This window comes from Ambystoma mexicanum, chromosome 3p, assembly GCF_040938575.1.
Source record: "Ambystoma mexicanum isolate Mex_15411 chromosome 3p, UKY_AmexF1_1, whole genome shotgun sequence".
NCBI lineage: Eukaryota > Metazoa > Chordata > Amphibia > Caudata > Ambystomatidae > Ambystoma > Ambystoma mexicanum.
Genome location: NC_090925.1, coordinates 774,245,162 through 774,270,877, shown reverse-complemented (window position 1 = coordinate 774,270,877; position 25,716 = coordinate 774,245,162). Strand labels below are relative to the sequence as shown.

The window sequence follows — 25,716 nt, the reverse complement described above, 5'->3', positions numbered from 1 at the left end:
GCCCCTTCAATCAGTGGCAATGGGTATATATCAAGACGTTTACAATTATTTCCAAATGCCTAATAAATAAAACGTTAATGAGTCCAGCCAGGTGAATTTCCGTTGGTATCAACACATTACAATAGGTTGCTTGAAATGTGTTTCAAGACCGATTAAACCCACTTCGTCCTGATTGTATGCATTGGGGTGCTTATTTCTAAAGCCACCAGCCGCTTCCATCCTTTCCTTTCCCAGCTGATTATCTCTTTGGGTTAAACAGTTCCTAGAATGTGAGTCCTGTGCGGCGATCAACATAAGCATTGCTTTGTGTTGATTGCCGCATCTCCAGTCACATGTCCTTTAGGCGTGTGGGTCACATGGCCCACACAATCAGGGGTCAAATGTTGGTGCCTGGGGCCACAGAGCCGCGGGATCTGAAAGCAGCGGCACAGTACAAGCCGAGCTCCGGCAGTGTCCCCTGAAGGCCCGGAAACACCAACTGAACAAGTGACTCCTGGCTCCGTGGAGCCAGTTGCTGCAGAGGCTCAGCTTGTGCTGTCTCTCCACTTTCAGATCCCATGGCTCTGTGGCCTCACCCAACAACATCTCCAGTCACATGACCTCTGGGTGTGTGGGTCACGTGACCCATACCCGCTGGGGGGACCAGAAACACAGAGGCTTGGCTTGTGCTTTCAGAGACCATGGCACGGTGACCCCGCCCAACGACATCGCCAGGCATCATTGCATAAACAATGTATAAAGCCACCTTCTACAGGGCGTCCTCGCTCTGGCTCCTATATTCAAAGGGCAGGCATTTCTAAGGGCGCTTTCCTTCCCCATTTTCCCCTGTTCGCTCTGGGTTTGTTCCCGCGAAGGTCACGTTGGTTCTTTACTTTATCTGGCCTGACGTGTGAATGAATGCTCATGATGGTTTCCGTTCTGCAGGCTCTTGCTTTATGTAAATCCAGAATCAATATACACATCATAGACCTAGATATAATTCTCAGGCAGTGAACTACACAAATCTTATGTATTCTAATATTTGTGATCATATTCCATTTTATGTTAATCTTGGCCTCTGGAATACATGCTCTCTTGTTTCTAAAACAGATTTTGGGCTTGACCGTTTCTTTTAATTTAATTTTGATTTCCTTTGTGTTCCTGAAACTAGGCTTTGCTGTTCTGACTCAGCTACCCCGTGTTCTCTCATTTCTCCCTTGCTGGATTCCTGTTTTCATGTTCTTTGCATAACCTTTCTTTAGTTCGGTATTTGTATGCAATTTGAATAACATTTATTTCGTTTGGTATTCAATAATAGCTTGTTCGGCATTCATTAATCCTTCCTCCGGTCTCCCAACCCTCTTATCATGAGTTTTCATCTGATAGGCATCTCCTTGTGCCCAAACCCAGCCCCTGGAACACCCCGGCATGACTATTCCCTCTTCGTCACTCACAGGTCTCTGGCAGCTCCTCAGGGTGCTTTCGGCTTTCTCTGCTGCAGTCTCTCTCTCCCCTTTCACTCGCCAGGAGCTCCGACGAGCAGCGTTCTTGTCCGAACCTTCCTGCTGCTTCAGTGTCCCCCAGCTCCAACGGGGACACACAGCACTGGATTCTGCAGGGCTCCCAACCTCCTCACAACCCGTTCGGGCTGCAGCATCTCTCTCTTCTCTACAGCGCTCAGCTTTCTCCACACCGGCCCCTCTCCAGCCTGCTCCGTACCAGGTTGCCGCGTCCTTTCCCCAAGTGGGTTTGCTCCTCCATGCAGGACCCTCTTATCAAATGGGTCTCTCTCTCCCTTTTATATACACCCGTAGCCTTTCAACTGGCTGCAGGTGTAAGTCCTTTGCCTGGCCCCAATTAGTGGGACTGGCCTGAACATGGTAGTGATGTTTAACAGTCCTCTTCTTCGTCTGAGTACCAGAGTATTGTGCACAAATGGAAGTGTGCATCACTCCTAGTTGCCTCTGCTTCGATATGAATGGGGAAGCGTGTGCGTGTGCGTGTGTGTGTGCAAAGGGGGATACCATGTCTCTTCTGAAGACGGCCTTTCCTGGCCACCTGAGAAGAGGATTCAAAGGGAATAGATGGGAGGATGCCCTCAGGTTCTTCACACTACATTTATTGTTGAGTCCTAAATTTAGGCGTTTCTCCATTTATTCAGGTAATCCAAATTTGAGCGTTTGATCACTGACTGCTGTGTTTCAAATCAAGAGCACACACACACACCCTTTGGAGGAGCCCGTGTGAGTGGTGGTTGCTGCACATCAGGGTGTACAAAGGGGAAAGGGATATGGGCAGCACCTGGTCTGTACACTGTGGGTGGAAAGGTCCCACCACTGTATAGCCCATTGAGGACACACTCTTCTGAACACAAGATAGGAGTGGTAATTGTAGCACTACAGAATATACAACAGTGGAGGGGACGCAGGCCACAGTCAATCAAAACAGTGTGGTTAGGATAGGGTACGGGCAATAACCAATCCTACTAAAAACAACTCACCCTTCTGCATACACCTCTCAAACTCTGAACTAAACACAACCATACCTCTACAGCACAAAAAACCGCACACACTTCACTACACTACAACAATGAAACAAAGCACAAATAGCCTTGCACTACAGCACATGACAGCTACCAACTGAAAATCACACCTATGCACAGCAAACGTTGTAAACAAACTAAAGCTGCCAACATCAAATCACAGCTCCCATCACAGCTCCCTTGCTCTTTTCTCCCGCTCAGTGCTACTAACGCATACCCCCTTACCCTCTTGCTTTACAGATACGCCAAAGCACCAAGAGATCACGCAGGTGGTTACAGTGCACAGTATAAGAACCTTTAACATAACATAACCTACTGCAATCAGTGGTTCCGCAGCACAGGATATTCCTGAATGGTAGCACCAACTCTACATAGGTGCTTGCCTTCTGCAAGACTATAAACACACCAACATTACACACACAGTTCCCCATTCATTTCGAAGTAGAGGCAACTAGGAGTGATGCACACTTCCATTTGTGCACACTACTCTGGTACTCAGACGAAGAAGAGGACTGTTAAACATCACTACCATGTTCAGGCCAGTCCCACTAATTGGGGCCAGGCAAAGGACTTACATCTGCAGCCAGTTGAAAGGCTACAGGTGTATATAAAAGGGAGAGACCCATTTGATAAGAGGGTCCCGCATGGAGGAGCAAACCCACTTGGGCAAAGGGTGCGGCAACCCGGTACGGAGCAGGCTGGAGAGGGGCCGTTGTGGAGACAGCCGAGCGCTGTAGAAGAAAGAGAGAGATGCTGCAGCCCTGCAGCCCTGTGAGGAGGTTGGGAGCCCTGCAGAATCCAGTGCTGTGTGTCCCCGTTGGAGCTGGGGGACACTGAAGCAGCAGGAAGGTTCGGACAAGAAGAACCCTGCTCGTCGGAGCTCCTGGCGAGTGAAAGGGGAGAGAGAGACTGCAGCAGAGAAAGCCGAAAGCACTCTGAGGAGCTGCCAGAGACCAGTGAGTGACGAAGAGGGAATAGTCATGCCGGGGTGTTCCAGGGACTGGGTTTGGGCACAAGGAGATGCCTATCAGATGAAAACTCATGATAAGAGGGTTGGGAGACCGGAGGAAGGATTAATGAATGCCGAACGAGCTATTATTGAATAGCAAACTAAATAAATGTTATGCAAATTACATAAAAATACCAAACTAAAGAAAGGTTATGCAGAGAACATGAACAACCTGCACAAATGAAATGAAAGTGATTTGCAATTTCGAATACAGTGAAAACAAATAAAAGCAGTAATGAACAATGTGAAAGTATAAACTAAATGAAAGCCAATGAGAAGAGCTGAAGAAACAAGTGGAAGGCTACTGATAAGCACTATTGTGAAGTATGAAAGCACGGTGGTGACAAGGAAAGCACCCCACAGAGCGAATGGTGTGAAAGTCACGCTGTGGCATAGGCAAGAAGCTGCCAAGGATAAAAAGAAATGCAAGTGGACAATTGACACAGGTTCAAAGAGGGAGCCTGTGTTGACAAGGAAGTCCAATGAGAACCAGTGAATATAACAAAGTGCCAAGAGTTATCGGTTGCGTGACGTGTAGTGGGTGGATCGTGTGGTTTGACAACTACACCTAGACAGAGTAACCCCTACTTGGAATGAACCAAGGAATGTTAAGGTACTGAAGCTGTTGTACCTATCAAGTATTGAAGTTATTCCAGAAAAGAACAAGCTAGGTGCATCATTGAAAAGCCTGAAAGGCTGCAAAGTTGGTTTGGAACGCTTGTTGAAAGTCAAGAGAACTGACTGTTTTGAACTTGGGGAAGAGAACCCTGAGCTCTTTTGTGTGGAACTGTGTTGAACTTGAGGAAGAGAAACCAAGCTCTTTTGTGTGGAAGTGTTTTGATCTTGGGGAAGGGGCTGAAACATAAGCCAGGAGCTGGAAGAAGCTCAGAACTTTACTTGGAACACCATTTCTTTTGGTGCTAAAATCTCTGCAGATGTTTTAGCTTTAGTTGTGAGGGTAAGTACAGGTTTTGAATACGGGCAGACTATTAAGTTGAACTTACTAACTCGGACTATCCTCAGTTTCTTTAGGTAGGGAAATCCCACTTTATCATAGGGCAAGTTAGGCCTTCCACCATGGGTGCACAACATACGGCCCGCGGGCCAGTTGCGGCCCGCCATGCTGTTTTTTTCCGGCCCGCGAGTCGCAAAGACTTTCCTAATGGAGGGCGGCCCGCAAGCAGCATCGGCCACCCTCCGTTAGGAAAGTCTTTGTTGTCTTCCGGGCCGGACAAAACACTGGCCGTCATTGGCTCAGCACACATGCACCACGTCATTCCTACGAGCCACGTAGTGCGTGTGTGCTGCACCAATGGAGTGCCAGTACTACGGCTGGCGTGGCCAGTAAGGCTTGATGCCGGAAGGCATTTCAGCCTTGCTGACCACGCCAGCCGTAGTACGATTCCACTTACCTCGCCAGCGTTCCAGCTTACCTGCCTTCCAGCACGTCTCCGGTAAGTGGTCTGTGTGTTTTTGTGTCGGGTCTGTTCTGCTGTATGTTTGTGTTGTGTATGTTGAGATGGGGGGTGTGTCGGATGTGTATGAATGTTTGTATTTGAGTGTTTGTGTTGTGTATGTTGAGATGGGGTGGGGGCGTGTCGGATGTGTATGAATGTTTGTTTTTGAGTGTTTGTGTTGTGTATGTTGAGATGGGGGGTGGGGGGCGTGTCGGATGTGTATGAATGTTTGTTTTTGAGTGTTTGTGTTGTGTATGTTGAGATGGGGGGGGGTGAGGGGCATGTCGGATGTGTATGAATGTTTGTTTTTAAGTGTTTGTGTTGTGTATGTTGAGATGGGGGGTAGGGGGTGTGTCGGATGTGTATGAATGTTTGTTTTTGAGTGTTTGTGTTGTGTATGTTGAGATGGGCGGTGGGGGGCATGTCAGATGTGTATGAATGTTTGTTTTTGAGTGTTTGTGTTGTGTATGTTGAGATGGGGTGGGGGCGTGTCAGATGTGTATGAATGTTTGTTTTTGAGTGTTTGTGTTGTGTATGTTGAGATGGGGGGGGTGGGGGGCATGTCAGATGTGTGTGAATGTTTGTTTTTGAGTGTTTGTGTTGTGTATGTTGAGATGGGGTGGGGGGTGTCGGATGTGCATGAATGTTTGTTTTTGAATTTTCGTGTTGTGTATGTTGAGATGCATGTATGGGTGCATGCTTCAGAGTTTGTGTGCTGAGTTGGGGGGTTTGGGTCTGTATGGGTGCATGCTTGAGTGTGTGTGCTGAGTTGGGGGGTGGGGGTTCGGGTCTGTATGGGTTCATGGTGTATGCTTGAGAGTGTGTGCTGAGTTGGGGGGCTGGGGGGTTCAGGTCTGTATGGGTGCATGTTTGAGAGTGTGTGTGCTGAGTTGGGGGGTGGGGGGGTTCGGGTCTGTATGGGTGCATGTTTGAGAGTGTGCTGATTTGGGGGGTGGGTGGTTTGGTCTGTATGGGTGCATGTTTGAGAGTGTGTGTGCTGAGTTGGGGAGTGGGGGGTTCGGGTCTGTATGGGTGCATGGTGTATGCTTGAGAGTGTGCTGCGTTGGGGGTGGGGGGTTCGGGTCTGTATGGGTGCATGTTTGAGAGTGTGTGTGCTGAGTTACGGGGTGGGGGGTTCGGGTCTGTATGGGTGCATGTTTGAGAGTGTGCTGATTTGGGGGGTGGAGGGTTTGGGTCTGTATCGGTGCATGTTTGAGAGTGTGTGTGCTGAGTTGGGGGGTTCGGGTCTGTATGGGTGCATGGTGTATGCTTGAGAGTGTGTGTGCCGAGTTGGGGGGTGGGGGGTTCGGGTCTGTATGGGTGCATGTTTGAGAGTGTGTGTGCTGAGTTGGGGTGGGGGTTCGGGTCTGTATGGGTGCATGTTTGAGAGTTTGCTGATTTGGGGGGTGGGGGGTTCGTGTCTGTATGGGTGCATGTTTGAGAGTGTGTGTGCTGAGTTGGGGGGTGGGGGGTTCGGGTCTGTATGGGTGCATGTTTGAGAGTGTGCTGATTTGGGGGGTGGGGGGTTCGGGTCTGTATGGGTGCATGTTTGAGAGTGTGTGTGCTGAGTTGGGGAGTGGGGGGTTCGGGTCTGTATGGGTGCATGGTGTATGCTTGAGAATGTGTGTGCTGAGTTGGGGGGGTGGGGGTTCGGGTGTGCATGAATGTTTGTTTTTGTATGTTTGTGTTGTGTATGTTGAGATGCATGTATGGGTGCATGCTTCAGAGTTTGTGTGCTGAGTTGGGGGGTTTGGGCCTGTGTTTGAGAGTGTGTGTGCTGAGTTGGGGAGTGGGGTGTTCGGGTCTGTATGGGTGCATGGTGTATGCTTGAGAGTGTGTGTGCTGAGTTGGGGAGTGGGGTGTTCGGGTCTGTATGGGTGCATGGTGTATGCTTGAGAGCGTGTGTGCTGAGTTGGGGGGTTGGGGGTTTCGGGTGTGCATGAATGTTTGTTTTTGTATGTTTGTGTTGTGTATGTTGAGATGCATGTATGGTGCATGCTTCAGAGTTTGTGTGCTGAGTTGGGATTGGGTCTGTATGGGTGCATGTTTGAGAGTGTGTGTGCTAAGTTGGGGGTGCGGGGGTTCGGGTCTGTATGGGTGCATGTTTGAGAGTGTGCTGATTTGGGGGGGTTCGGGTCTGTATGGGTGCATGCTTGAGTGTGTTTGGGGCATAGTGTTTGGTTGGGGGTGAGGGACAGGGGGCATAGTGTTTGGCTGGGGGTGAGGGACAGGGGGCATAGTGTTTGCTTGGGGAGTGATGGACAAGGGGCATAGTGTTTGCTTGGGGGTGGGAGCCACGGGGCATAGTGTTTGGTTGGGGGTGAGGGGCCATGGGGGATAGTGTTTGGTTGGGGGTGAGGGGGCCATGGGGCATAGTGTTTGGTTGGGGGTGAGGGACAGGGGGCATCGTGTTTGCTTGGGGGGTGAGGGACAGGGGGCATAGTGTTTGCTTGGGGGTGGGAGCCATGGGGCATAGTGTTTGGTTGGGGGTGAGGAGGCCATGGGGCATAGTGTTTGTTTGGGGGTGTGGGACAGGGGGCATAGTGTTTGGTTGGGGTGGGAGCCATGGGGCATAGTGTTTGGTTGGGGGTGGGAGCCATGGGGCATAGTGTTTGGTTGGGGGTGAGGGGGCCATGGGGCATCGTGTTTGGTTGGGGGTGAGGGACAGGGGGCATAGTGTTTGCTTGGGGGTGAGGGACAGGGGGCATCGTGTTTGTTTGGGGGTGAGAGGGCCATGGGGCATAGTGTTTGTTTGGGGGTGAGAGGGCCATGGGGCATAGTGTTTGGTTGGGGTGAGGGACAGGGGGCATAGTGTTTGCTTGGGGGGTGAGGGACAGGAGGCATAGTGTTTGCTTGGGGGTGAGGGACAGGGGGCATAGTGTTTGGTTGGGGGTGAGGGGGCCATGGGGCATAGTGTTTGGTTGGGGGTGGGAGCCATGGGGCATAGTGTTTGGTTGGGGGTGAGGGGGCCATGGGGAATAGTGTTTGGTTGGGGTGAGGGACAGGGGGCATAGTGTTTGCTTGGGGGTGAGGGGGCCATGGGGCATAGTGTTTGGTTGGGGGTGGGAGCCATGGGGCATAGTGTTTGGTTGGGGGTGAGGGGGCCATGGGGCATAGTGTTTGGTTGGGGGTGAGGGGGCCATGGGGCATAGTGTTTGGTTGGGGGTGAGGGGCCATGGGGCATAGTGTTTGGTTGGGGGTGAGGGACAGGGGGCATAGTGGTTGCTTGAGGCGTGGGGGCCATGAGGCATAGTGTTTGCTTGGGGGGTGAGGGACAGGGGGCATAGTGTTTGCTTGGGGGTGGGAGCCTTGGGGCATAGTGTTTGGTTGGGGGTGAGGGGGCCATGGGGCATAGTGTTTGGTTGGGGGTGAGGGACAGGGGGCATAATATTTGCTTGGGGGGTGAGGGACAGGGGGCATAGTGTTTGGTTGGGGGTGGGTGCCATGGGGCATAGTGTTTGGTTGGAGTGAGGGGGCAATGGGGCATAGTGTTTGGTTGGGGGTGGGGGATAAGGGGCATAGTGTTTGCATGGGGGGTGAGGGACAGGGGGCATAGTGCTTGGTTGGGGTGGGCGCCATGGGGCATAGTGTTTGGTTGGGGGTGAGGGGGCCATGGGGTATAGTGTTTGGTTGGCGGTGAGGGACAGGGGGCATAGTGTTTGCTTGAGGCGTGGGGGCCATGGGGCATAGTGTTTGGTTGGGGGTGGGAGCCATGGGGCATAGTGTTTGGTTGGGGGTGAGGGGGCCATGGGGCATAGTGTTTGGTTGGGGGTGAGGGACAGGGGGCATAGTGTTTGCTTGGGGGTGAGGGACAGGGGGCATAGTGTTTGCTTGGGGGTGGGAGCCATGGGGCATATTGTTTGTTTGTGGGTGAGGGGGCCATGGGGCATAGTGTTTGGTTGGGGGTGAGGGGGCCATGGGGCATAGTGTTTGGTTGGGGGTGGGAGCCATGGGGCATAGTGTTTGGTTGGGGGTGAGGGGGCCATGGGGCATAGTGTTTGGTTGGGGGTGGGAGCCACGGGGAATAGTATTTGGTTGGGGGTGAGGGAGCCATGGGGCATAGTGTTTGGTTGGGGGTGAGGGGGCCATGGGGCATAGTGTTTGGTTGGGGGTGGGAGCCATGGGGCATAGTGTTTGGTTGGGGGTGAGGGGGCCATGGGGCATAGTGTTTGGTTGGGGGTGAGGGACAGAGGGCATAGTGTTTGCCTGGGGGGTGAGGGACAGGGGGCATAGTGTTTGGTTGGGGGTGGGAGCCATGGGGCATAGTGTTTGGTTGGGGGTGAGGGGGCCATGGGGCATAGTGCTTGGTTGGGGGTGAGGGAGCCATGGGGCATAGTGTTTGGTTGGGGGTGGGAGCCATGGGGCATAGTGTTGCACTCCAACAGTGAACTCAAGAATAAAGCTAAAACAGGCACAGTTAGGGGGATGTACCTCCTTTGCTTTTTTGAGGAAACCTGACTCAACGAAGGCCATACTCCTCTTGGGCAATCCAAACAGCAAACTATAGCAGTCCAAAATAATGGAATGTCCAATCAAGGGTCAATAAAATATATATAATTTAATTAAACAGACGATATACAATAACTACATTGAAATAAATAACAGTGGAAATGTGTAGTACAAAATGTAAGTTTGAAATGCAATAAAAATCGTTACCCCTCAAAAACATATTCTTTTTCCATGTGTTTAATACAAATTGGGGGTTGAAAAAGCCTCCTGACATGTCCCGCCTACCGCCCCGCCCACTTTTACTTTTCGGCCCAGTATAGCCCTCATGTAAGGTACTTTCGGCCCTCTGTCAAAATCAGTTCTGCACCCCTGCCTTACACCATCCTGATATTTAAGTTAATAAAAGTATTGTGTTTAAACATTGAATCTGTTGTCTGTGTCTTGCTTCATGATGCCTTCACAAATGGTGTCGGAAGTGGGATGCGTTCCAACCGATACAAGTTGGGGGAGCCTCAAATTTGAAAAGTTAAGCACCATAGCATCAGACCCATCAGTAGCCACTAAGGCTTCTATTGGGTTTGATATTTGTAGTAGCAGGGATGAAATTATTCCCCCAAGTGAAAGAAGACTGGTACCCACTGATCTGATCCTAATTCCACCCCCTGAAACTTATATTAGATAGGCTCCCAAAGCAGGACTCGCATGGAGGTTTGGAACTGATCTATTAGCTGGGGTTATAGCCCGAGAGTGTTGTTACAGAACCATGAAAAAGATTCCTTCCACATCCATCAAGGAGATACAATTGTTCAGGGGGTGCTTGAGAGGACAATGTTCCCTAGGATCAACGAAGAGGCTGAGAGGGAGAGAACTGATAGAGGTACTTGAGGTTTCGGAAAGGTGGATGAAACACCTGACAACCCTCCAAGACCTGAACCTAGAAAGATCAGAGAGGAAGAAACTGAAATCCTTCCCGACCGAGCCTTTGCCCAAAGGAACGACTGAAGCCTTTTTAAAAGTTATTTCTGAACAAGAGGGCCGTGAGAAAGGGGGATCTTAGAACATGGGCTTATGTATCGGGATACATCACTTCAGAAGGCTTAGAAAAAACCCAACTGGTTATCCCTAAGAGCCATAAGCAAGTGGTACTAGAAATAGCTCACTCACATTTGACTGGAGGCCATCTAGGACAGACAAAGACACAGGCCCAAATTACTATCAAGTTCTACTGGCCAGGAATACATACTGACATTACAAACTTTATCCAAGCTTGTGAGATTTGCCAAACGACTAGTACTCATATGCCACCACCGGTTCCCTTAAATCCATGACCAATCATTGAAATTCCATTCTCAGGAATTGGTATGGATATTTTAGGGCCTTTGTAAACATCGAAATTGGGGAACAAGTACATTTTGGTGATCCTGGATTATGCAATGCAATATCCAGAGCCCTTTCCCCTCAGAGCAAATGCTACCCAGCAAATGATAAAACACCTACTCCCTCTCTTCTCATGAGTAGGGCTCCCAAAGGAAATATTGACTGATCAATCCTCAAACTTCATGAGCAAACTCATGGGGGACGTAAAACAATCATTGCATATTACCACTTTGAGAACCTCAGTATACCACTGACAGACAGATGGCCTTGTAGAAAGATTAAACAAAACATTCAAAACCATACTGCAGATGTTAGTGGAACAAGATGGTAGAAATTGAGATCAGATTATCCCTTGGGCGTTCGCTGTTAGGAAAACACCTCAGGCTTCCACAGGATTCTCCCCATTCATCTTACTTTATGGACGGGAACCCCGAGATGTCTGAGATATGTTCAGGGAAACCTGGGAAGAACGAGAGGAGGCTCCAAAACCACTCTCCCAAACTGCCACTAGACTTAAAGAACATATGACAGCAGTTAGATCTTTGGTACAAACCCATATGGTTAAGGCGGAAGAACAGCAGAAAGACTCTTATGAGAAAAAAAGTATTAGTGTTGTTACCAACTTCTGAGAACAAGCTAATATCCAAGTGGCATGGACCATAGGAGGTGTTAGAACAAATGGGACCTTGTAACTATAACATTTCCCAACCTGATTGCCGCCTTAAAACCCAAGTCTACCACATTAATCTTCTCAAGGAGTGGAAGGAAAATCCTCCAGAATCTAATGCCACCATGTTGTCTTCTTTGTTACCGGAGAATTCAGACAACACCGCCCTAATACCACCTTACATTACTAACAACCAAAACCAAGATCCATATGACCTTGTAAATCAGTTTCCTAATGTATAGAGGGAAGAGCCAGGCAGAGTGAAGGATATTTATCACCAAGTCCGCACTCCAGAAGGCAAAGTGGTACATTTAAAACCTTACCGGAAACCTGAATCCCAAAAAGAAACTATTATTCAGGAAGTAAGAGAGATGCTTGAGGCCAATATTATTGAACCATCTACTAGCCCCTGGTCCTCCCCTATCATGTTGGAGGCAAAGCCCAATGGGAGTTGGAGGCTTTGCACTGACTTTAGAAAGATAAAGGCCATATCTGCCTTTGACACTTATCCAATGCCACGTATTGACAATCTTATCGGTCGGCTGGGTAATGCTGTCTACCTCTCTACTATAGACGTCACGACTACTGCAACAGCCTCTTCCTCAACCTGCCTAAATCCTCCCTTTGCCCCCTTGAACTAATCTATAAGAGGCCTGCAAGTTTATCCTTGGCCTCAAGCCCAGAGACCACATCTCTCCAGCCCTACAATCTCTCCATTGGTTCCAGGTTGCTGCGAGGAGCAAGTGCAAGACCCTCTGCATCATCCACAAGGTTTTCTGGGGCATGGGTACCTGCTACATCCAACTCTGTTTCCCTAAATACCTCCTTGCTAGAGCCCTTCGGTCGTCTAGTGTTAGGGAAGATTCTCCTTCTAGGGCTAATTTCCCTCACCTAGTGAGTCCCCCAGCAACTTTGCTGGATTTCTGGAGTTATTGTTTTTCACCTAGTAAGAGTGTACACCTTTTGTCCACTCTTACATGTGTTTTGCCGTGTGTGTTTCTACTATTTGTGTGATCTTGGGCTCTGGAGCACACCACTCCAGGACTCCCTTCTTTGTTGTGTGTTACACAGCACCTTCAGTGCAGTAACACAGGGTTGTCTTTGAGACTTCCCTCGACTCCATTTCTGAGGCGACTACCGTCCCCCAGAAAAGGGTGAAGTTACCATTAACTTTACCTAGTCAATCTACCACAGATCCAGTACACCCCATCTTCCATGGAGTACTGGGAAGGGTTAATTTGTATCCCTTTTTATCTGTACCTCCTAGAGCATTGTTTCGCTCTTTTAACATTTAGACTTGGCTGGTGGCAGTGGTATATACCCTAACTTTTCTACTGCGATTATATTAGATACACGTGGTACTGTTCTTAGCTGTTATATTAGCCTCGAACATAAACCCGCTTGACCAAAACGTCTTTGTTTTGGCTCCGGTTGGGTTTATTCGCCATTTCATTTTTGTTAAAGTCCTTCTTGTGTTTTACTTTGCGCGGCAAACTAGGTTCGCCTTCTTTGTTCACTGTCTTTTGGCGGGCTTCCGCAGAGAAGCCCTCCTCAAGGTGCCTGGATGTCTAGGTGGGCTGTATGTGAGGGAGGGGTGTAGTCACCCCCTGCACACGGTATCCTAGGAAACCCAAGTCACACTTTGCCATGATTGGCTGAGGTGGTTGTCCAGGCTGGACAACCCCCCTGCTGCGTGATTGACAGCCAGGCTGTATGAATGGGGGTTTTGCGCATAAAAGGCAGGTCTCTTGGGCTAGAAGTCAGAGAGTCGCCACTGGAACTACAAGGAACCGAAGAGAAGTGGAGAGAACGACGGCTGCTGCAACTACCCCGTCACGGTGAAGCCCTGCTGCAGTCGTGAGCTATCTACCCTTCAACGAATAAGAGGAGATCCAGTCCGGAGTCTTCTTCCCTTGAGCCTGGTGGGGATAACCAGCTCATCTTCTTCAGCCAGAGGTCGCCTTCGTGCTCGAAATCGCTGCACACTGCTGTAGTGGTCCGGATAGCCACCTGAAGAGCCTCTCCTGTTTTTAAGGAGCGCACCTTTTTATTCGTTGTCGCTGCTGCCGGCTTCATCCCTGTGTGGTGCAGACCCCCTTCAGATGTCCTCCTTCACAACGAAGCTCCAGGAATCGTGGGTCTGCGGGAAACCAACAGGAACAACTGCCAGCGCACCAGCTGCATCGTTGAAATAAGGTCCTGTGTTCTACTTGAGGAAACTGGGTGAATCCCTTTTCTTCATTTTCAAGGCTTGCCCTTGTCTTCCCTCCTTCTTATAACTTTTGCTTCCGAACATTGACAATATCGAAAGTACTCTTGGCTACGTTGAATCGTGAACTGTCTGACTGTGTGATCTTCGGCAACAGGTCCCCGGTGTCACTTGACCCTGGCTCCGGCCCTTTGACTTTTGAACTCTTGTCTCTGAGTGTTTCACGATTCTGTCTGCCTAACCAAAATATTGGCTGTGATTTTTGACCCCAACTCCCTCTGGGTATCTCAGGTGCTAAATGTGTCTTTGCCCCGGTAGCATTTCATGTCACGGATACGCGTTTAGTTAGTAGACCGAACTGTCAAAAAGTGATCGCAATCTTATTCGCTGTAACGTGTTTTGTTCGTAACACCGGTTCATTCAAACACAGGTTACTTACCGTGAGACTTACTGTACAAAGGGAATTGGTTAGTTGTAGTATATTTAACGTGTGGTTTTGTTTAAAGGTTAATAGAAGTATTGTGTTTATAACTGATGGTTTAAAAATAAATGTACTTATATTTTTTACCTGAAACCTTGAGTCAGTGTTTGCTTGAGTCACAGTAATTGTGGTCCCTTTGTGTAATCTCTGTTACTGCTCATATTCTCTTGAGATAAGCCTGGCTGCTCCGCCACTGCTAAACTTGTATTGCCACCTGTAGTCTTAATTTTGTGTAGTGGTCCCAAAGGGCACTGCACAGGATTCTGCCTAACATCTAGCTCTAACTCTCTGCAGATCAGATGCTTTTCTAAGCAGAGAGTCGGGGTTAGATCGCTCTCCTCCGCAGGTGCCTCCCTCTGGAATGGTCTCACTGCCCCTCTCAGACGTGAGCCGGATCTCCTTAAATTACGGGAGCTTTCAAGACCTTCCTTTTATCTTCTTCCTGCCCTCTCCCCCACTCCTGCTAATCAGAGTCTTACAGGGCACCAGGCCCCCCTAGTCCAGTCCACCCCTGCACTTGGTCTCCCCTGGCTCCGTACCCCCCAACCTGCACTTGCTTTTTGGGACCCTTCCCCCGCACTAGCCTGGCAAGGCCTGCAACCCTGTAGCCCTTCCAGCCCCCTACCTCGTACTTAGCTTGTGGACCTTCCTTCCCCTGCACTCTGCTTTCCCCTGGCCTTGTCCACCTGGCCTCAACTGGCACTCGCTTTTCTCAGGGTCCCTTAGAACCTGACCAGCACGTTCCCCCTCCCCTCTGCCCTGCACTTCTCTTACTGCACTTGCACGATCCGAATGTCACAAGGCCTAGTAGGATTGTTTCCTGTTTGTCCTCCCTGTTCCCCCAGCCTCCTGTCTTGTTGCACCTTGAAACACATTGTGTAAAGGCGCATTATAAACACCCAATAAATAGAATTCAAATAAATAATGGTAGACTGCGCAGTTTGAGCGTACTGCTCCTTTGCAGTTGACTGGCGTGCTTCAAATGTGGAGCATTTTAACTCCATCTATTGAACACTAGCAAAGTTACTGTGGGTTTATAAAGTCTTAAAAAATCCCTTTCCACCTATGACGTGAAAATAGAATGAACAATTTCCGTTAAGTCACACATGCCACAGCACCACCAAATAACCATCACTAGAAATCCCTCCACTCTATATCCATGTGCTTAAAGCATTGTTGGCATGCAAACCAACTTAAACACAAGCCTTTCCTTCCAGAAAAAAGTCTTTGTCTTATAAGACATTACTACTTCATATATACCTTGTTCAACCTAAGACGGATAGCTCTCTAGAACGCAGACTGTTGCATACATGTTCACCTTGATTAGGGATAAACCTATGCTGTCTAAACTGACATCCGTGGGGGTGGGACATTGGGGTATCTTTAGCAAACGCCAGAAATGTTATGGTGGGTTCATAAAGCCTTGAAAAAACCCTTCCACCTGAAATGTTAAGTAGAATAATCCATTTCAGTTAAGTCGCACATGGCCCAGACCCACTCAGTAGCTATCAGTGGAAGTTCACATCCAGTTCAGAGGCACATGAACAATGCATTGTGGGCATGCAAATTAGCTAAGGTGACCAGACGTCCTGCTTTTGTTGGGACTATCCCAGAATAGGCCCCTCTGTTGTTGAGTTTATTTCATTGAAAAAAAAACTGTCCTGGTTTTGTGCTACCCTTAGAAAAATCACATCTGGCACTGCAGCGAGAGTATGCATTCTCGCTCTGGAGTCGAGGTATAACGCAATGCTCATTTAACAATAATTCAACATACCAGTTATAAAGCAAAAAGATGTAGTGATTGTTTGAACACATAAAGCAACGTCACAGCCATCCCTGAGTGGGCTCAATCCATCAGCCTTTCAGTTAGCAGTCATATGCATTACCTGATAGTGCCACAAGGATGTCTTTGGACATATTTTTGTATCCACACCTGGAAAAGCAATCAGAACACAAGCGTCTTTGTGTTTAACATGCTTTCAGTGGGAACCAAATGTGCCAGTTTATATCAAGGATAATGCCAGGATCCCCCCATCCCTTTTCCCACTAGTGAAGTCTAATCCCGGCAGCCAGTGTTACATTGTAGTCCTATGTCTATGTTGGCAGCCTGTCCCAGTTTGGTATTTTGAAAACCTGTCAACTGTATCAACTAAACATATTCTGCTCCAGAACATTGACATCGTTTTATAGCACAATTCTATCTGACACATAGCCTTTTAAACCCAAGCCAAACAGCTCCTAAGTATGCAGACAGCTGCAAACGTGTTTCACCCTTATTAGCAATCATAAGTGCACTATAGGCTGGCATCATTGTGGCTGGAGCATTGGGGCATGTTTATAAAACCCCTATAACGTTTCTGGTGTTTGCTAAAGGCTTGGGAAAAAAACATCTCCCACAAGAACTGTGAAAGTATAATAAGCCATTTCTGCTACGCCACAAGTGCCACAGTGCCACCCTGGGGCAATTGCTGGAAGTTCACCTCCTGTTCAGAGGCACATGAGCAATGCGTTGTAGTAATGCCGATTAGCTCCAATAGGGGCGTTTTGCTTGGGAAAATTGGGCGTCATTACATGGTAGGCGGTAAGGGTTTACCGGTACTGGTATTTTACCGGTACCGGTAAACCCTTACCGCCTTACTACAAGGTCCCTTTGCGGGTTGGGGAATTTAACGCCTGCTTTTTGCAGGCGTTAAAAACCAACCCGCAAAGGGACCAGGGAGCTAATTACGGAACCGCAATTTGCGGTGCCGTAATTAGCACCTTCACCATTCCCATTATGGCCTATGGGGCAAAAATGGGAATGGGAAGGGCAATGGGGGAAGGGGGAATTACCGCCCCACCAACCTTGGAATAGGGCGGTAATTCTCCTTTCCACCAAGGCGGTGCCGGTATTTTACTGGCATGGACCAAGGTACTAATATCACCTTGGTCCACCGCCATCCGTGTAATGAGGCCCTTTGTCTTGTAGGGTAGTCTTATTATATAGATAGCTTTTTTAACCTAAGACAGCTCTCAAGGATTCAGGCAGCCCGCCATAACTTTCCCAGAGTTTGCTTAACACACCTCACTGCTGCAAGTGCAAGGATGCCAGACTATACAGCTATGATGATCTGAAGCACAGCTGTGCTTTCTTGGGTGAGGTGCATAGAACTCGGAGAAGCCAAACAATTGTATAATGTGGTTTTCTAGGACAGGCTAACTTGAAATCAGCAAAACACCTGTGTTTTGGTTTGCTCCTTCTTGTATCTCTTGAGCACACTTCTGAGGGAGTTAGTATTCAGTTGAGTAAAGTGGTCCGAGTTTCCTTAGGAGAGTGCCCTGCAATTGAAAATATGAATTGATAACTAATATGCAGGCCTCAGTCTGTGCCTGCTTATTGAGAGATGGGGGGGTAGTGGGTCCATGTTGACAGAATGTGGTTGGGGCAGGAGAAGTGGTAGAATTGTGGTAGGCTGAAATTATGAGAGATGGCTGTCCCTACTCTGAGTATAGTGGTTGGTGTGCTCCCAAAAATGCTGCTTTTTAGTTCATGAAATGTGTCTGTACTTTAATTAATTGAATGAATAGGTCTGTTTCGAGTTTGCGTGTTTTTACTGTCTTTACTAACTAGTCAACAGGCCTATTTTGTATATGAACTACGCACATTTTGTGTAACATGCCATTCATTTTGAAATCTACATTTGGGATGGTATTTTTGTAAGCTTGTAACATTGAAAAAATACACTGTAGCCACTCCCCTTTTCTCATTCAACACCAGGATGCTCTGCTCACTCCTACGCAGGGAACGCACCTTTACTCACGATCCATACCTCATTTATATCAGCCTTCTTTCAGACTCAATCATGCCGATACACGCTGAGTTCATGTATTGCTTTCACTTACTAGAGATGCTTCATCCAGCCAGCCTCCTGGGCAGATAGATTCCTGGACTCGGCGTGTACTCATGTCTCCTTTACTTCAACCACTGGCGTATATGTACGCACTGCCCATGCTGCATTGTGATATTTAACTGGATAAATCACATTTGCTATAGGTCCAAATTAGTAAATAAAACAAAACAATAGAATACTATCCTATTAGAATGAGTTTGGATGACATTTATAATGTGTTTTGTAGCAATAACCAGTTTTTCTCATGTGGACATCCTGAATACAGTTCTCACTTGATGTCAGAGGCGTTTTACTGTTTCTTTTTTCGGGTTCATCTATTGATTCCAACCTTCACCCGCCATACATTTGCTCACCCTGAAACAGTTATAGCTTGAAACAGTTATAGCCTGAAACAGTTATAGCCTGAAACAGTTATAGCCTGAAACAGTTATAGCTGGGAATGATGGTGAGTTCACTGGAAGGTATGAATGCAGGGAAACCAGACATTGACAACAACATCTACAGCAAAGGCAAACCAGGTTTCCATTAAAGCACTAGAACCTGATGAGGGGGCAGGCTTTACCGGTCAGGTAATGTCCCCAGGGCGATCTTTGCAAGCCCGAGTAAAGGGCTGGTAATGCGCACCCTCTGAGAGTTAAAAGTTAATTTCCCCTCGACGGGTACTAATAGTAAATGGGGCCCTTTGAAGGCTGTCTGACGTCATCAGACTAAGATTCAAACACAATCTCATTGTTTGATTTTGGATCATTTAGCATTTTAGAAATTCTTTCTTTTGTGACGTTATGTACCGGTTCCATGGGCAACACTGGGGGCTAATGTGGGCCCCGGGTCGTTACCCCCAAGTGTTGCCCATGCAACGGATACATAAGGCCATTAGCACCCATCCCAAACGCTGGGGCAGGGCTAATTTAAAGTATTTTCCTGCCGCGAACGGGACGCCTCTCAGGGTTAGGCCAAAATGACCGAGGTTAAAAGGTCCTAGCACCAAAAGTCTGACCCCCCATTTGTTCGCATAGATATATTTCGGGGATAAAGGTAATATAAAATGTATAGGCTAAGGTGGGGGGGCTGTAGGGGTCTTCCATATATATATATATATATATATATATATATATATATATATATATGCAAACAAATGGGGGAAAAAAGAAAACAAAATCGGACTTTTGGTGGTCGCACTTTTAAACTCGGTCATTTCACGCAGATGTATTCGAGGATGGGCACCATGGAAAGTGAAGCCCCTCTTTCCTTTCCATGGTGGCCTCTACGGGGCCCTGCTTCCCTTTCCATGGTGGCCTCAGGGAGCCAGGAGGAAGGAGCGGCTGCGGCAGGTGCCACAGACGAAAACAGGTAAATGAGGGAGAGAGGGAGGCTGAAAATAAAAAGTGACAAAGGGTGAGAGGGAGATGGCGGCAGGGGGAACCCGCCATCGCCGATTCAAGCATGCGTTCCTAGCCACCTGATTGGCTGCTAATTTTGGTTAAGCAGTTTGACTAAAAAAAGGACAAATACATTTTTTATGACTTCTTCCTGACAACTTTGAATGACTACAATAGGCAGATCGATGTCGCAGAATCTAAATAATAAATGAGTGAAAAGACGTAAAATACCAAAAAACAAGGGAAATGGTATGAGGTAGGCCGGGGAAGGCAATGGGCAGTGCCTTAAGTGGCACTACAAATCGAGCCGGGGCTCATCGAGGGGGCGTGGCCTAACAACGGGGGTCTTCATGGCCCGTTAGGCCACGCCCCCTTGCGAGCCCCGGCTCAATGGGCTACTGGCACCCCTGCCAGGCAGCCTTTTGTAGAGATTAGCACCCTCTCCCCAATGGAGTAGAGGGTGCTGATCTCTGCATTTATTTTGTATAGGCTTGCCTGGCAGGGGACCGCGCCTCGCCTATTCAGCCTTAATGGTGATGCTGCCCCTCGCCAGCTGGGGAGGGGCAGCGTCACCATTATGGCTGAAAGGGTGAGGCCACTGGAAGCAGAGGCCTTTTTCCTAAAGACCGAAACTCCCGCGAATCCGCGGGAGCTTCAGTATTTAGAAAGCAAAGCCTCTGCTTCCAGCGGCCTCACGTTTTCTCCATAATGGTGGCGCCGGCCCACGTTCATCACTTGATTAAAGGGATGCCTCGCAGGTGCGGCGCCACCATTATGGCTAAAAGGCATTTTTTCTGAAGCCTGAAGCTCTCGCTCACTGTAGAAAAAAATGCCTTTTCGTGTAGTGGTCGGGGCTGCCAGGTGAGGTTAGTGGGCCCTGGCAGAGCCCCTCCTGAAAACGAAATTTCGGAGCCTGCTGGGGCCCAGCCCCGGCAGGCCCCGGCCAACTTAAAGCCCTGGCAATGGGCATAATGGGAGAATACCCCCCAATTAAATACAATGATGTAAACGGAGCAAGGGCATCAAAAAGGAGTGTTGGTCAAGTTGGCAACATCGTCATCTTGACATGTAACCCTTTCAAAAGGACTTTTGCATAGGCTACATTGAAACAAGTAAGGAGGGGGAGTACCATCACCCTGATGAGCTCCAGGAGTTGGTCTGCAGAAGCGGTACGGCCTTTCGGAGCATAGTAAGATGACATTTTATTTTGGTGACTACAGAAAATTGTGACAAAAATAAGTTTAGTAGAAGACAAAGATTTGTTTGCTACGATGAGTCAGAGTGGAGCTCATGCACTACAAATCCACACTATTGACCGCAGCTCACTGTTTAAATGTGGCAGCGGAGAATGCCTTACCATACAATGCTTTAGGCCACAGATAGATTAGTAAGGACCTCAGCTTTCAGAAAATCAGAGTTCAGTGGAAAAATACATACATTTTAATGTCAGCAGGGGTGAACTGACATTTCTGGAACTGATGGCCTGCCATCAATGATGCTTGCTTTGACACTGTCTTGGAGCTAGCGGGTTACCACACGCTTCATGCACTTGCACAGGTATACGTTTGGGAGGACTCAGGAAGATAGCTCAGGGGCAACTTGCTCGCCTTGGAAGCAAGACAACGCAGAGCAACGCAGGTTCAATCCCTGGGTCCGCGCTTGGAAACCTCTGGTAAGTTCTAAATAACCGATTACGAATTACGAATATGGGTCCAATAAGTGGCCTGCTCTTTAGGGTATGTGGTCAGAGTTTGCACCAAAATGGGGACTAAGCCTTATTGCAAGGATGCATTGATTCAGTCGGCAGCTGAACACTCAGCGTGGTCCTTAAGGAATGACGCTGATCGTGGTGCTGTTGGGAGCCTTGAAACAGTGATCTTCTGTTTCCTGTAGCACTTTGGGGGGTGCGCATTCATTTATGTTGTATTTTTATTTTTAGAATGAGAGCAATGATGTTTGGATCTTGGGAGGTTTGATGGGCGCAGACAAGAGTTTTTCCTGATTCTATGCTTGCTGAATTCTATTGGACTCCTCGGATTATCCTTAAAGCAAAGCATTGTTGAGATGTTCACAATGTTTCCATATCTACAGTACCAAGGGTGGAGCTTTGGGGAATAAATGCTTAGAGGATGTGCCCTTTCTCGAGCCTTTTTTCAGATGTGATTGAATGGAGCTTTAAACGTTGTTCACTAGTGTCCATGCCAGGATCAGGGTCAATGTAGTTCTATAAAATGATGTTTCCTTACAGGCCCTGCCTGCATAGCGGGCCCATTAATACCCTCTTCCCAGAAAGTTGTCTTTTAACATCTGTGATGGGCATTTGCCTTTTGGTGATACCCTTTCCAATAATGCGACAATTGAATTCGCCCACATGCCAGGTTGTAAAAAGAAGCGGGGGTGGGGGGGGGCGAGGGGGGTGCAGATGGATTGCGTCACACAGGGATAGAGCAGCTTTTATGTCTAGGACTCAGTGTCTCCGGGGCCTGGTACGAGGGCACAGAGTGCCACCTCTATCGCAGCCTTGTCTCGGGGCACTGTCCCAGGGATAGTGAACATGACAGCTGTAGGGAGCAGAAAAAGGGGCACTGCTTATCAGTTTCATGGCTCCCCGGTTACAAAGCATTGGTATCACGCATTCAATCCAATTTCATGAATTGCAATTAACAAAAACATCTTCCAGAAGGTCTTCTTTTGTCAAATGAAATCCCAGGATTGGAGAAAGGTGTCAGTATGAATGGGGCCATCGGGTCACCACACTCTAGGACGGAACGGGCACAGGGTTGACACAGGGATACCAGGTGCATTTTTTCGGTTGATTATCACAGGCACACAGACGGTCTCGCCAGTCAGACCGGATGAGTTTGGGGTAAAAATACCCCACTACTAGGACCTGATCAAGGGTGAGGGTTTCATATGTTCCGAGCACTGCCCAGTGTAAAGGCGAGAGGTTTCCACTTACCTGGTTGCATTAGTTTTAACCACAAGGTTTTGGCCCCATGAGAAATCTTCTGAAACATCGAATGTGGCTGCAAATATGGCCTGAAAAAAAAAACAGAAAAATGCATCATCACGGCTAGAGGACACAGAACACCTGATAAACATTACTGAAACCCCTAGCCTTTCTTAATTAGGCTGTGGGCATCACAGCAAACAGTGGGCATCACAAGCATTGTATACAGCTACATGCAAACACTCCCACATACACCAACACAAAGGCACAAACACAACACACATACTCACACACACACTCAATCACACACAGTCACACAAATGCGCTCATTTTGACTTAGTTAGCCATTTTGATTTCTAGATTTCTGCCACGCTAATTACTACCAGCTTGAAGATGGACACCTGCACATTCCAGCGGTGCTTGGTGATGAGCTGAGTGCTACAAGAATCCTTCATCCCTACATCTTAAACTTATACATAGAGCCGCCGGGGCCACTCATGGCCGGCCTCAACTTCAATATCCACCAGTATGCAGATGACACAAAGCTCTACCTGAAGGCCAACGGCGCCCATCACATTCACCAGCTGCAGCACCGCCAATGTCTCAGTCCACCCTGATCCTTCAGTACTTATCTGTAACGCAATCCAGCACCCTCAGTTTACCCATCTTTGCAGGTACCACCAACTGCACCCAAAGCCCAGAATGGGCTGACAAAGATGCAACTCAATGGCATTTCCCCACAGCCCACACTCTGTGCAAAGTCCCTCAGCTTCACAACCCACATAGTAAAAAAGACAGGCATCTCGGTACCGGCTCTCGTTCTTACGCAGCATCAAAGGCTCTCAGTCCCGCCTCGGACATCAGAACCATTGCGCACGGTTTTGTGCTCTCACACCTGGATGGTGGAAATGCCCTTCTTAGGGTACTCCAACTGCAACCATAGTCTGGCTGAAACCTGTCCAGCATCCTGAACCCTGCCTCATCACAGGGCAGATGGAAACCAAACACATCACCCCTCCAGGACCAGATCTATACGGGTCACCCTTGCAATCCCACATTCCCATCATGATAGACTGCATTGCCTTAAAAGCTCTGAAGACCATGGCACCCTATGACCTGCCGGTGAAACGTACTCACTCACAGTGCCAATGTACCACCAGAATCCAAGGCTTCTCATACTTGACTCCAAGAAGCACATCCAGGAGGAATATAGAAAGCAGCCCTGTTCTGACTGCACCCCCATACTCTAGAACGGGGTCTGCAACCTGTGGCTTTCTAGTTTGTTTTTACTATAACTTTAATGATCCCTCCTCACTGATTATGCTGGCTAGGGCTGAGGGGAGCTGTAGTGCAAAGCATCCAGTCAGCACAAACGTGGCAGACCCCTGCTCTAGAATAATATTTCCACAAACAGCAGGTTGGCTCTCACCTGCACCTTCGGGAGGGAAATAAAGACCCTGCTCTTCAAGAAACACTCCACACGACCATTGATGACAGGAGACATGCTCCCGCCCCTGCCTCGCTCCACCTCTTCTACTTGGACCTCATTCTTTATTTCTATGCGCTCTGGATCACATGACCAATGGATTTCCTGCCATCAAAGTTCATTCATGACACTAGTGGAAGTCTTCCCAAGGTGGTCCCTCTCCCTGGGAGAAGCTTCATTGCCACCGAAAAGGTCCTGGGTGCAGGTGCCCATGGGCCCAGGGAGCAAGCAGGCTATTAAGTTGATATCCTCACTATATCCCTAGCCTCAATCTGCCACCTTTAGTCAAGGTGTTGATCAAGGGGGTCTACGCCCACATTTCTTTTGGGCACTCACAAAGACGCTGCTCCCTCTTACTTCCCCAGTGCCTCCCTACCCCAAACATTTCTCTTTAGGTTATCTTTATCCGATCCTCTGCCTTCATCCTCAAAGGATTTTGGCACTTCTTTGCCAGATTTTCTGTGCCTTCTACGACGTGGAGTAACTTTGCTGAAAATGTTGGGGGGGACATGACATCTAAAAAAAAGGTGCCCCAGCCAAATGAATGGGGACAAAATGGAGTGCCATGAAAGTTGGGGGGGACAAACACCCCTGTCCCCCCTATAATTACGCCCATGCTTCTACGTGTCTTGCGTAAAGGTTGAATAATGGGAACGATACTGTAAAGCCTACAGAAATAAGGACTTGATGGGGACCAAACAATTGCCTTTCAGCCAAGTATTCACCAAGCCCTGAACGCAAAAGATAAAAGTGAAAGCCTACTTTACAGGAGCCAGAGAAAGATAAGTGGCACAGAGGTCCCCAGCTCCTGAAATCTCTTTGTGAGCACTGATCTCTTGCAGAAACATGAGCAATCTCTACAGAGCCCGGATGTGGCCATTGGGATCACCAGGGGTGTTGCCAGGTCTGGCAAAGATCCGGGGCTACGCTAATGTCAGGACTGTCGGAACTCGGGGCTAGCTATAGCCTTTTGATTGTAGCCCCTGAGCTTCTATCCACGGCTACAACCAAAAGACCCGGGGCTATAACCACCTCAGCCCACTCCTAGCAACGCCTCTGGGGATCACAACATACTCCAAGTGGCCGGCTGTATTCGTGCCTGCTTGGGTTTCATTAACATGCGTATGTGCTTAGTGTGTGCGTGCTTGTGTAGTGCCATTGTAGTAAAAGAAGAGCAGCACGCGACTTCTTATTTTTAGTTTGGGCTATTAGGTGTCGCTTGATTAACCCTCTTTTTATCTTATACAAATATTTCTTGCGTTTATTTTCTTTTTACATTAATACATCCTCTCGTACATTCCCTTTTTCTTCCTTCTGTGATATTCCTTTCGCGTTGTCCTAATGCTGCCGATATTACAAATACGAGGAAGGAGAAAGCAAAAGCTCAATCACAGTCACAGACACCCTGAAGGTCGGACAAGCCCGCGGTAGAGCAACACACTTTGCAATGTATCATCACACTTCACGTGACTTCCTACGTCAATAGAAAAGGCTCTCGTTACAATGCACGAATAACGAAGGGCCATACCGATTAGCTGCAAGAAGTACTTCCCCGCTCTTTTAATTACATTGGGCAGGATGTTTACATCTGGGAGGGTTTAGAAAAGGAGAAAGGGTGAAAGCAAATGCTTTTCCCCTAACCTGGGCATCTGTCCATTAGCTATGCCATTTGCATCAAACATTTCTCATTTGCGAGCCCCTTTCCTTTTCCCTTCAGTAAGGTGCTGCATGAGACATTTCTTTTAGTTTGGCACAACAAGGCAGCAGATTTATTTTTACATATACACAACCACTGCAAACAGGTATTGAACATAGTTCCAAAAAGTGTGGCGACTGCTCCT

The 25,716-nt window shown here is 48.3% G+C and overlaps 1 protein-coding gene across 2 annotated transcripts in view; it reads right to left on the bottom strand.

Annotated features, from left to right (window-relative positions):
- The window catches only part of LOC138580852 (integrin alpha-D-like), a 750,488-nt gene that overhangs the window by 128,626 nt on the left and 596,146 nt on the right, over positions 1 to 25,716 (bottom strand). For both annotated transcript variants that reach the window (XM_069651726.1, XM_069651727.1), the window contains one exon: positions 22,399 to 22,478. In XM_069651726.1, coding sequence (XP_069507827.1) covers positions 22,399 to 22,478 — 80 coding nt within the window. The remainder of the gene's footprint in view (positions 1 to 22,398; positions 22,479 to 25,716) is intronic.